This window comes from Puma concolor, chromosome A1, assembly GCF_028749965.1.
Source record: "Puma concolor isolate L17-30 chromosome A1, mPumCon1.1.hap2, whole genome shotgun sequence".
Classification (NCBI taxonomy): domain Eukaryota; kingdom Metazoa; phylum Chordata; class Mammalia; order Carnivora; family Felidae; genus Puma; species Puma concolor.
The window spans coordinates 33,516,666-33,530,011 of record NC_141667.1 but is presented as its reverse complement, the minus strand read 5'-3'; the positions used below and the strand labels follow the sequence as shown (position 1 = coordinate 33,530,011).

Sequence of the window (13,346 nt, the reverse complement as noted above, 5' to 3'; positions counted from 1 at the left end):
ACACCACATGCACTGGAGTTTGGGACAACAGTTCATGGTTTGCTGAAGTATATGAGTTTGTTTGGCCTTGTTCGCCAAGCCTGTGTTTCCTTCAGGAACTTAGTAGATTGTGGTGACTGTACTGGGACAGAATGAGTGTTAGAGATGCTGGGCTCATTCCCCTCTCTCCACACACACACACACACACACACACACACACACACACACACAGAAGCCCTCTTCCATTTCCCAACAGTATCTACATTTGGGGAAACTTCAGCAAAATGTCAGTGTGTGTGTTTAAAGGCCTAGAATTTCAAAGGCAAACCCTTTGAGAAAGCAAGGCTGGCGGCACTGAGAGGGTCCTGACAAAAGCCTCCTACGTGAGCCAGTAGGAGACTTCATTGGCGCTTGAGGCCAAAGCCTCATCATAACAAGCAGTGAGAAGAGCAGAAATTAATATGGCCTCAAGGCCAAGAAAATTCCCTAGAATGACAAGTGGCAGGTGATTTGTGTTCCTTCCTAAACAAGAAAATCTCTCCAAGTATAATGACCCATATCTCACCAATGCTGGCAAAATGTCTTATCGGCTTCCGGAATAAACCCAATATTTCTTCCCAAACCCAACATTTCTGAAAAAAAAATTTTTAAAGACATTTCTCAGGACGCCTGGGTGGCTCAGTCAATTAAGTGTCTGACTCTTGATTTCAGCTCAGGTCATGATCTCACAGTTCATGGGTTCAAGCCCTGAGTCTGACAGCACAGAGCCTGCTTGGGATTCAATCTCTCCTTCTCTCTCTACCCCTCCCCTGCTCTCTCTCTCTCAAAAATAAATAAATAAACATTTAAAAAAAATCTTTAGGAAGACATTTCTCAGTGGCAAGAATAGAGAAAGTCCTCTTGGCTGCAGAACTTGCTTATGGATTCTTATTTTAGTGTTAAGAATGGAAATGTTTAACAGCCTTCTGGCATGATTACATTTCTAATTTCATCGGGCAGCAGTATTGATTTACCTTACTGCAGAAGATACACTGCCTTCTGCAGAATTCTAATCACCTTGGCCAAAGAAGTAAAGTCACAAACTAAAACCCTTACCACTAAAACTAAAATGCACATATAAACTATTTGTAGCACTATTTCATCATGGAAGAAGGAAATCGATTATGACATTAGGGAGAGAGAGAACTTGGAGCAAAGAGCATATGCAGAGGAAAACAATATATCTTTCATAACCAACTTGAACAAATCCATCTTTCAAGGCAGGAGGTGATGGACAGAATTCTTTTGGAACCAAAGACAAAGGAAAACAATGTGGTTCAAGCAATCTGAAAGAAAAAGGAAACAAAACATAATTAATGTGATGGATTTCCACAGCATAATAAATATTTTGCACCACAGCGAATTTTTCATTAACATCTGAAAGAACTCCATTCCTGTAAACATGCTGATGTGCTATTTTTGTCATTCTCGGGATCAATATCTGATCATATCCTGTGATAGAAAACTCAAACATAAACTACCAAAAAATAGCTACTAAGTCAGTAGTAAGAAAAACAAAGAGAAAGAAAAGGAAATAAAAGTCTCTGGACAAAACACCTACTTCATGGGATTTCTAGAGGTCACCTGCCTCAGACCTACTTTTTCTTCGGCTGTCTGGTTCTGAAGTGCCTTTAACATGAAATTGATTCTGGATTAAAAATAAAGGAATTCCTGTTAGTGACCCTGCAAGAAAGGGAACATCTACTCTGTATAGGCACCTTGGCAGTTGCTCTATAAATACGCAACATCTCAATGCACCTTCACAGTAACCCTATGAGGTATGTGACGAAAATAAAGTTTGAATGACTTGTCCAAGGTTATAAGGTAATAAATACCAAGGCAGCATTCATGTTGTAGTCGGTTCGGCTCCTAATGTCATGCTCTTTCTACCTCCCGCAAGGCAATCTCTAGAGGAAGCTCATAATAATGGTAATCCCAGTGACATCCATCACTAAACAATAGTTTTATGGCCTCTGAAGCCAACGTGCCACCAGTATTACCTCCACTCTAGAGATCTGAAATCTGAGGGAAAGCATTACAGAATAGCCCGTGAATGTTGCCTTCTTCTCAGCTGAGTTCCTTATACGCTTTCCACACTTTGAGGAAACTCAGAAATGTGAAGTATTGATCATGATTTTCCTCTTTGTACTGGGCAGGAAGAGGAGAACATTCTCTCCCTCCAAGCACCAAGAAGAGTGAGAATTCCTTCAGTGCCTCCGTAGGATGTTCCTTTCCTTCCAGCTTCATGTCTAGTGGCTGGGAAAAGAAGCCCAGTCCATAGAGGCCTCCTCTGCTGGAGACCCTCATCCTCCCAGAGATATGTGCCTCAAAGGTAGCTTCTCCTCCTACAGTAATTCCATATGCTCACCAGCTTCCTAGTCAGGAGACTTGATGAATTTGCAAGGTCCCGGCAAATGGGAAGTTGGTGGGCTAATCAGTCAAGATATTAGCCATCTAGAGCATCTGGCTTTATGCTTAATCCTGAATGAATGAATGAATGAATGAATGAATGAATGAATGAATGAATACATGAATAAATGAATGAATAGGATTGGTATATCTGAAGAGTAATGCAACTATTAATCAATGCTTACTATGTGCTGGGCACTGTGCTAATCACTTTCTATGCTGAATCTCATTTAATTCTGACATTTTACTATTGTTTTACCTTCTATGATTATACTAATTTTAGAGGTGTTACCAAGGTCACACAGCAAAGTGGCAGATCTGCTTGATGCCAAAGCTGCTGCTCAGATCCCCTTGGCCAGATGACCTTCTAGTTACCCAGCCTTTTGTAACATCTGTATCAGAAAAACTTGAAACACACAAGTGCAAGCTGTCCACACATGCCTTCTTCCTTCAACTGACCCCACTGCTAAAGGCAAAGTCACTGATAAAAATCGCCATTTAATTTTTAAATCTTTTAATAGCAGCAATCACATATTCCACACTTCCTGCAGAGGGCACTCTATTCTATGCAATTGCCAGGAGATCTGGTCACCATTACCGCAAATGCTGGAGTTCCTCCTCCTCGCATTGCCTGCTTTCTGTTGGCTCTCCAATACAAGACTGCCTGCCTCCACTGGGAGGTGGGTTATTGCATTCTCGGCTCCTTGATTTCTTCCCTTGAACGCAGGGGCCCCAAGAGGACCAGCAACTCCAACCTCCATCAACCCCTCCTGTAAGATAAGAGAAAGACTGTTCAGAAAGTACTTGGAGAGAAAGATTTCAGAGTCTAGTATTAAGCTTCATGCTCAGGCAGTTATTGAGGGAGGGGACAGTCTGGGCACATACTACCTTCACTCTGTTCAGGAGGTCTTCTTCAATGACCATAATGTCTCTGCACATTGACTGGGTTTGTTGATATTAAGGCTGCATCAACGAACTTCTTGCAATTATATCTTAAATTTGTTTATTATTTTAGAACTGTTTCAGAGCATTTTGTCATACCTCATGCCATTCATTTACTTCTCACAAGAATGCATCCGGGTGGGCAGGAAGTCTGTTACCATTCTCATTTGATAGGTATGGGATCTAAGGCAAGGGGGTTAAATGTCATGTCTGGTGCTGCAATGGCTGCCAAGAGTCCTGTCCAGACAGCAACATGGTCTTATGGCCGAGTCCAGGCTCCTCTCATTACAGCAGTTCCTACTGTTAACATTTTTATTGGAAAAGCCATGGTTGGGCATGAGAAGAACATAATCTACTGGGTTCCAGACTGCCAACCTCAGAGCTGGCACTGTACAAAATGAGGAAATGCATAAGAAGGAGAAATGCTTTTACCTCCTGTCAACATCCTTCAGTCTGCAGGCACTTCCTCAACCCAGCCTGGCCACCTTCCAACTCAGGGCCGATTCATGACCAGCGGTGTTTTTAGAATTTTCCCCCATCATATACCTTGGGGTAGGCAAGAGAGAACTTGCACTATATTCTAAGAACTTGGCTTTCCTGGTTACAAACAGATCTCAGAGACCATGCTCCTGAAACATTACTTCCAATTGATAGATGGTTTTGTTTACTGCTCCTTACCTATTTCTACCGTGTAGCCTACATCCGTCTCTCCTCCACTCGGCACCCACCCCTGAGTATCATACACACCAAAACTAAACTAATGTGATTATATCTTCCAATGAGTTTCCTTATACTTTCTTCCATAATTAGAAATTGAGTTAATAAAGTAGTCCTCTGAGTATATTAACAGGGTAACAATAGCTTGATATATTATGATCACTACCCCAATCCTTACCAGCAGGGGGAGCTTCCATTTTATCAAATAATAGGAAATCCAAGCCACAAAGGAATGAAATCAAAGTGGTAGAATTTCAATTTACCAGACAGGCTACTTGGGAAGACATTTGGAGGCAAGGAGGCTTTCCTGATGCTTGTCTACAAGCAATCATAGTTCAGTCATGTATTCATTCATTCATCAAACATTTGTTAAGTGACTTCTATGAATCAAGCCTTGTTGGGCTCTGGGAATAAAAAAAAGGAATCACAGCCCTGACCTTAAGAAATGAGTTTTCTAGAGGAGAGAGGCATATAAGTAAATACAAAACTGTCCCACACTTTGTCTACTCATAAAGTCAAACTTCACACAGTTCTGTGTGAACTGACGTGCCTCTAAAGCACCAAGCCTTCAGTTGAGCACATTCAGCAAATGTTCAGAAAGTATTTGTGAGTAATTGATTGATAAAACATAATACAAAATAGAAATAGAGATATTTCAAAGAGCTTGCAATTGGAAAGGTTAAGCCATGTGCACACTAGCTGCACAGACCTGTTACGACAAAACCTCAATGAGCTGACTATGGCATAAAAGAGAGACGTATTTTAGGCATTAATCTATTCTAATGGAGAACAGGGAATGGAGGGCATGGTGGGTCTATTCATTAAGACAGGAAAACAGAGACAGCAGAGGGCCTTAACCCCCTTGCTAGAACCCAGAAGTGCAATAGGAAGGGAGACACTAAATTAATACACAAAGAAGCATGATCTCAGGGATCAGCGGAAAAGAGTGATTCCTTTTTCACAGTGCCAGCATAACTAGCAAAAACTCAGCACACTGACCTGCTTCATTTCCCACGAGGACTCCTTGCTCACAAGCCACGCCAAATGTGTATGGTTTGCAATGGCACTGACACTGGGTCCCCTCGACGGTAGCAATGCCACCATTTTGACAAGGTTGGCAATGGCAGGGGTCAAATTCATCCAGATATTCCTCAAGAGCCCGCTTCAGGTATAGTCTTTTCACAGAGGCACAGGGTACTTCCTTTACCAGCTCATACAGAGGGGTCAGCTATACAGATAAAGACATCATGGTCAGTAAATCGGGGTTTTAGGCAAGAATATTTTTCTCCTGGCATTTAGGCTGAATCTCCATTAAAATAAAAATCAAAAGCCACTCTCATCTTAATTCCAATTATTTCTTCTTCAAATAAGAAGAAAGCAATTCACTTTCTTTGCAAGACAAAGGGAACAATAGGAGTGAACAGGGAAGGAATATTTTTTGTATCTTGCATAAAATTTTTCAAAACCAACAGGACATTCATTTTCTAGTTATTGAAAGATTATTTTGAAGGAAGTACATTTCTACCCTTGCAGAGGGCAGAAGAAAAGGAAATGCACTTAAATTACAGTGAAGAAGCAAGTGCAATTAAATTTAAGATTAAATACCCAGCTCTAAGAGACTTAACATGTCTCTTAGCAGAGACCATGACTCTTTCTTCCTGACAAAATTTAAAACAGACAGACATTACTTCTCTGTGTTGAATATGTCTGATGAAAAGCAGCTTGGAGCCCCTAGATGTGCTGGCTAAGCTTTAACAATCTGCTCTCCTAAGAACAAAAATGCTCTGATTTGTAGCATTTGCCAATTTCTGCAGTATAACTACTCTTCCCATGGCCGATTTCAGGTTGCCACTGGGATGCCAGTGACCATGGAGTCGGGAAGAGATAGGCACCTTTGGCTGTTATGAGGGTCCATCTTGAGCAGGCTACAGCATACCACTGGAGTAGGAGGATAACTTACAGACCCAGCCACATCTCCCTCCGTCTCTGCCCAAACTCTCTCACGCTGCATTATAAAAGAACTGACTGGATGGCATTGCGTGGATGTATACCTATAATAAGTTAGCACAGCTATGATAGTGACAGTCCTATGTGGAGAAATGCAGAGTTGAGAATGAGAAGGAATGTCTGATCCTCCCTAATCAACAACTTAGAATTTTTTAAGATTTGTAACAGGGCACTGGCACTGAAAATAGGTCATTGTGAATATCGATGGTGGCACGTTATGATAAGACCTCCCAGGAAAACTGGCCTCTTCCTTTTACCCTTACTTAGAGGCAAATGGGTGGATATGGTGTTGGGAGGGTGCTTAAGAAGCTTTTGTAATTGGGGGGGGGGGCGGATTATAAAATGTGTCCAAGTCAAGTTCACCTGAGACATTTCTTGACTCCCATGACAGAGAATAGATCATAGAATCAGTTCTGCCATAGCACTTGTTTTGAAAGGGTAAATTTGTTCCATTGGGATGGATGTGTTAGGGAGCACCATGAGCATATCACAAATTTCATACAATTTCATCCGTAAGAAAAACCAGGTGAACCCAGAAAAGTGGACACAACTGAACCAACATAGGAATACACAAAACACACACACACACAAACACACACTTCAAGCATCCATGCAGTTCACCGCCTGTGTAATATACTACACCCATCCACATCTGATGCAGAAACCGTCTGTCCTCTGGCAGCTCTCCTCCCACCACTTCCCAATAAGTCAAAGGCTCTAACCCACCCAGCGCCCAGCAAGCTTCAAGTCTTTTTCTAAGAATTGTGCTACATTAATATATATGCGTTTCTTAACAATTTAACACATACAAAGCTATACTATTGTTTTTACTGATGCCTATTTTTTTTTTAATGAGTGTCATAGATCAAGTTTTTGAGTATTGTGTCCTTAATCCATTTTCCCCATAAGCCAGGGGGTCTTCATTGTGCAATTCTGTCTAGCTGTCTGATTTTAGGAACACATACGTAGCATTATGACAGAAGTGACTGTATCAATAAAACATCCTAAAATTCTGCCCGTCAGATTTGTTCTATTTTAATTTACATGTCTCCAAGAGCCTACATGCCATGGCCAGAGGAACAGAGGTGATCTGATGAGACAGTAGACAAGCCTAAATGCCTTCCTCTTGCAAGAATCTATAATTCCTCTGAATTAGAGACCAAGGAAAACATAATCAAATTTAGGTCAAAAGCTTAAAATGCAAATTTTGTTACTAATTTCCCTTGGGATTTACAAGACATTTAACCTTTACAATTGAAATATGGACATGCAAGATAATGAATCTTCTGTTTCTTATTATTATGTATGCACTCATTTTGCTATACAAAACATAATTGGGATACAAAAATGGTAATTACAGCTGTCTCTGTTTAACCACCTTGATTTAATCTCATTTTCCCAATGCGAATAAACATGTCTGCTTTGTGTGCTTTCAACAGAGCAGGACGTACCTTTTGTTTTATGACTTGGGGAAGACCAGTCACAGATTCCGCCCACGAAGCATATCGCTCTTTGTTTCCAGCAGGATTGTCCAGCTCCAGGAAACTGAGGCCAGACACGAAGCCCGAACTGCCCCCCCTGACAAATGGGTTCCCTCGCAGAACATTGCTTTGAGTTCCTATACGAGGAGAAATCAAATGAAATAGGTCAGGATGCACAAAGGAAACAAAGAGAAGAATAAAAAAGTGAAATGTCTCTCAAGTACTAAAACACAACCCATCCTATTCTGGTAAAGGACAAACTATGGACACAATGAAAACATTAGTGATTGCCAGCAGTGGTGGGTGGGAGAGTAAATAGTTGGAACACGGAGGATTGTTAGAACAGTGAAATTGCTCTACATCACGCTATCATGGTAGACACATGGCATTATACATTTGTCCAAGCCCATAGAATGTATAACACCAAGAAGGAACCCTAACATAAACTATGCACTTTGGGCAATGATGATATGTCAACGTAGATTCATCACTTAGAACAAATGCACCCCCGTGGTGGAGGATGCTGAGAGTGGGGAGGCCTTAGTTTCTGACAGGGGTATATGGAAACTCTTCGTACTTTTTGCTCGATTGTGCTGTAAATCTGAAACGACTCTCAAAAATATCTATTAAAAGGAAAAAGAAAAGAAAAACACAATCATTACCTGACAGTAGATGATATTAGGGAATTATTGTTCATATTCTTAATGTTCTTAGTATAATAAGAACGTTATGTTATACAGGAGACTATCTTATTTCTTAGGAAATAAATATATATTTTGGGATGAAGCATCATGGAATGTGTTTCTAAATGGTTCAACTAGGGGCGCCTGGGTGGCTCAGTCGGTTAAGCGTCCAACTTTGGCTCTGGTCATGATCTCGCAGTTTGTGATTTCAAGCCCCACATAGGGCTCTGTGCTGACAGCTCAGAGCCTGGAGATTGCTTTGGATTCTGTGTCTCCCTCTCTGACCCCACCCCTCTCACACTCTCTGTCTGTCTGTCTCTCTCAAAAATAAAATAAACATTTAAAAAAAAATGTTTTAATAAAAATAAAAATAAATGGGGGGAGTTCATTGCATCTGGAATATTAACTAAGCAAAAAAAGCTATTAATTAGCAGGCATACATTAACACATGAAAAGTGTTCTAAACAGTGAATACCAATTAAATTCTTTTCTGCATTTAAGTGCCTTATAATTTCAGAAATATTTTTGTCTCCATTTGTAATTGATTTTTATGCTGGTCATGACTGGAAATTCCTAACTTGCAAACCAGATTTGGGGTGATCTTTAGTTCATTTCTTTTAATGAAAATTTGAAATTTCGTAAAATTTTGCAAATTCAAAAACTGTACATTTATCAGAAATTATTAAAGCCTAGGGTGCCTGGGTACCTCAGTCTGTTAAGCATCTGACTGGCTCAGGTCATGATCTCACAGTTTGTGAGTTGGAGCCCCGAGACGGGCTCTGTGCTGACAGCGCAGAGCCTGCTTGGGATTCTCTCTCTTTCCCTCTTTCTCTGTCCCTCCCTTGCTCTCTCTGTTTCTCTCTCAAAATAAATAAATGAACTTTAAAAAAAAGAAACTTAAAAAAAAAGAAATTATTAAAGCCCGGTGTTTTTGACAAATTGCTGGAGTGCATCCTCATTGTCATTGTTAGCTCCGGTTTTGATATGCACATAGTCACTCTTTTAAGGCAGCTTATCACAACTAAGTTCAGTCCCTCCGCTGCTACCCGGAGTGACTACACATTTCTGAGCTTCAACACCCGCTAAGAGAAGAGCTGGGAGGAGAGCCTTGGAACCAGCATCTTAACAACTTCCCGGGTAATCCCCGCGTATAGTAAAGTTGGAGAAATCACCGCCTGCCCTGGCACACCTGTTTATGAATTACAGATTCTGAGAAATCCATTTTAATTTTATTTTTAAGCCTGTAGCCTCTCTCTCCATACCTCAGGGAGCTCTCTGCTCCCTCTGGCCCTCTTCTCCCAGACAAGCAGCATGGTGCGACAATCAGGAGCCCAGACTGTGAAGCCACACATCATGCCTTTGAATCTCATGTCTGACGCTTACCAAACGTGATCGTGGGCAATCTTTCTGTCACTCGGAGTCCCTGTCTGTATAATGAGAATATGAATAATACCTAGCTATGTGTGCTATGTGTGCGTTAAACACAACATCAAATAAAATCAGTGAGCAGCTTCCAGTAGCCAGCCCAGCTGATAACTGATGTCTCTATCTTCCCAAAGCTCCCACTCATCTCTATTTCCAGATCACCATATTTCCATCTCTTTCAAAAGCATGTCCTGCTGGGACACATGGGTGGCTCAGTCGGTTGGGTGTCTGACTCTTGATTTCGGCTCAGGCCATGACCTACCAGTTTGTGATTTCGAGCCCCACATCAGCGTTGGATTGGGATTCTTTCTCTCTCCCTCTCTCTCTGCCCTTCCTCTGCTCATGAATATTCTCTCTCTGTATCCCTCTCTCTCTCTCTCTCAAATAAATACACTTAAAAAAAATTAAAAAAAACAAAAACAAAAACATGTCCTCCTCCTCTGTCATGCCAACTCCATGAAGACAGCCATTTTCTCCGGCATGCCACTGCTTGTACCCCAGTGCCTAGAACAAATCCTTGCATGTACCACAGGCTCCATAAACAGCTGATGAATGAAGGAAGTGAATGAGTAAATACACCTGGTTTCATTCCTCTGTCTTCCTCCTTCCTACAGTCATCTGCCAATATCCCAAGAATCCCCACTTCCTCAGGAAGAACTCTGGCATCTGGGTCAGTCTTCACCTTTGCCCCAATTTATGCTGTCACCGAGAATTTAAGCTCTAGTACCTGCTCAGTCCATTGCTACCACACTAAGAAGTTCACTGTAAGGCAAGTTAAGTTGTAATCACCAAATTCAATGAACAGTCTCCAGCCCTTCTCTTACTTAACTTCTGTCTAGAATTTCTCTTTATTAACTTCTCTTTCTCCTTTATTTTTAATGTTACTGATCTTTTCTGGTTCTTTTTTTTTTTTTTAAAGTAGGCTTTTTGCCCAAACTCACGACCCTGAGATCAAGAGTTGCAAGCTCTACCAAACTGAGGCAGCCAAGCACCTCTTCGCTGATTCTTAACCTGTGAGATTATCCCTTCTCAGTCCCTCTTCTTTCTCTACAACTTTATCTTTGTAACCTTTCATTTAATCACTTCCTGTACTAAATCCTTTAATGGTACCCTCTTGTTACCAGAATGAAATCCAAATTCCTTAACAGGGCATCTAGACACAATCTAAATCAGTTTTTTTTTTTCCAGTTCCTTTCTAATCACTCAAAGAACACCACCTTCCCCACTCCCTCTGCCATCGCCACGACCACCACCACCACCAGCAGCAGCATCTGAGCATCCATGTCAGAGTGGAACTAAATCTCTCCTGTTGGTGTCCTTTTTCTAGGCTGGATTGCCAACTGTCACTGCAGGTGGAAAAGGTAGTATATGCTGAGGACACATCTACAGTGCACAGGAGATACCCAGTGAACTTTCCATGGCAGTGTCTCACTGTCATGACATATGAAAGAGAGAGCAGAGGCAAAAATAACCAAATACATTTTTAAAAACACAAGATAGAACACCTGCTAAAATTTCAAAGGACCTTGAGGCCAGGAATTAACCACAAGAGAGAGGGATGGAGATTAAGCTTGTAATGCAAATTGTCCCCTTCTTATTTACCTGAATCTGATTTTAAGGCATCTTCCAGCTCCTTGCATTTGCCCTTTGATGACGAATACAAAAATTTGAAACTTGATGAAGTACATGTCTTTATATCTGTTGAACTAAGACCTGAGGGAAAAGTTTTAAAGGTTTTATTTCTGCATTTGTTAAACACGTCTTTTGAGATGCAGCCAGGTGGGAGGATAGGGATACTCTACTATTGTGGCCATCTAATCAACAGTGATATGATAGGGACATTTTCAAGTGCTGTAGGAGGATCAAGGGTCAGAAAAAGGAATATTTGTTTTTTGTTATTAAACAAAATAACACATACATGCATACACTTAGGAATGAAGCATCGTGTGTCTGAAACTTACTTTCAAATGATTCAGCAATTTTGGCTTCCATTATCTTGGATCAGAGAGAGGAGACTGGGGTGATTTCTACATGAAACAGTGGAAGGAACACCCGGAACAGTGATATCTTTGACCCACATACAGTCAGCTTCTCAAGTATGAAGCAAACAGATAAAAGTAGGCATGTGATGGCCCCAGTCCACCTACTGGAAACCCCAAAAGCTGGGTTCTGATTCTATAGTAATTAATTCCTAAAACCTCAGGTCTACTGCCTCAGTCTCTTGATTTTAATATGTTTACTATCTCTAGTTTCTAACAATTCCTTCCCATAACTCATAACCTCAGAATGTAACAATTTCTACTCATTATCAAATGGAGTTTTGCCAATGCATTTTTTAAAGAAGGATAGAAAATAATAAGTGTGGAAATACATTTTTCTTATATAATTTTGCTAACTGTATTGTAATAATCTCAATATTTCTTAAGGAATAATTGGGGGGATCTATTACATCTCAGGAGTTTTGATTATATTTCAGTTAGAACTTTTAGGAAGGACAGAAACTTCTCAAGAGTAAAATTTTTACTTAAAAAATATGCTTTGACCAAATTGGAAGCTTTAATAAAATTCTCCCCTATTTCCTTAAGTGATAAGGAATAAAGGTTGGGAGGCAGTGAAACTAAGTTTAGATCAAGCCACTTGCTGGATTAATTTTCCAAAGAAATATTGTCCCTGTCATTGCTACAAAAAAACTTGTGCTTATACATCATTTCCAACCAGGGAAGTTAGAAAAGTTCAAATTCTAGTTAAATCTTAACTGGTAACAAAAAAACTAAGCCCAATTGGGGGGGGGGGAAGCCAATGGAAACATAGAAAAATATTGTAATTCACCCACAAGGGAAGGTTACAAGATTTCCTCTGAATCTCATGTAGTAAGTGTTATTCTCCTCCAAGGTTGTAAGGGAGCCTTGACTGAAGAGAAAGACCCCTAAGAGGTGATTTGGAATGGAGAAGGAAGTGTGGACATCAGCTGAAGGACAAAGTTGGGAAGAAGTAGGTTTGACTTAGAATATTAGTAAACCAGCCAAAAGGTCTTTGGAGAGAAGGAATGGACACTAAGACACCACCCTCTACCCTCCCACATCGGGACACATGGTGAGGACTGTCCTCTTACTATGGGGTCCAAAAAATCATGAACTCCGTGGTGTGCACTGATTCTAACAAAAATCAGGCCATTCTAGCAACAACACAGCATAAGGAAAAAGTTCAGCTGACTTGGGAGCAAGTTAGACCTCCTTACAACCCATATGCCCTTGGGTGAGTCTTATCTAACACTGACTCTCCATGGCTCAGTCTGTGGGACAGGAATTATAGTGGCCATCTCTCTGGGTAGCAGTGAGGATCATTGCTAACATGTAACTTGCCTCTTGTAAGAAAGGCATCCAATAAATTCAAGCCATTATTATAAGAATTAGGTAGTAAGCAATCTTGTGACATCCAGAGCAGGTTTTTTTTTTTAAGGAATGAGTGGCAACGAACAGAGGTAAATAAAACACTTCTTTAAAACATTTTGATTTCTGAAATATAATACCTTATTAGCTTTTCCTCAAAGAATATTACTTAAGCTGAGAAATGGAAAACATTAAAAAGTATTCTAAAAATCCAATCAATAGCTCCTGGAGACAGCCAGTAATGATGATGGTTATCTCACATTTCAGGGTACTAG

At 40.6% G+C, this 13,346-nt stretch overlaps 1 protein-coding gene across 2 annotated transcripts in view; it reads right to left on the bottom strand.

Annotated features, from left to right (window-relative positions):
• Nucleotides 1-13,346, bottom strand: part of C7 (complement C7) — a 56,334-nt gene that overhangs the window by 16,485 nt on the left and 26,503 nt on the right. For both annotated transcript variants that reach the window (XM_086677846.1, XM_086677850.1), the window contains 5 exons: nt 11,285-11,395; nt 7,545-7,711; nt 5,086-5,314; nt 3,026-3,197; nt 1,217-1,304 (listed from right to left, as the gene is read on the bottom strand). In XM_086677846.1, coding sequence (XP_086533972.1) covers nt 1,217-1,304; nt 3,026-3,197; nt 5,086-5,314; nt 7,545-7,711; nt 11,285-11,395 — 767 coding nt within the window. The remainder of the gene's footprint in view (nt 1-1,216; nt 1,305-3,025; nt 3,198-5,085; nt 5,315-7,544; nt 7,712-11,284; nt 11,396-13,346) is intronic.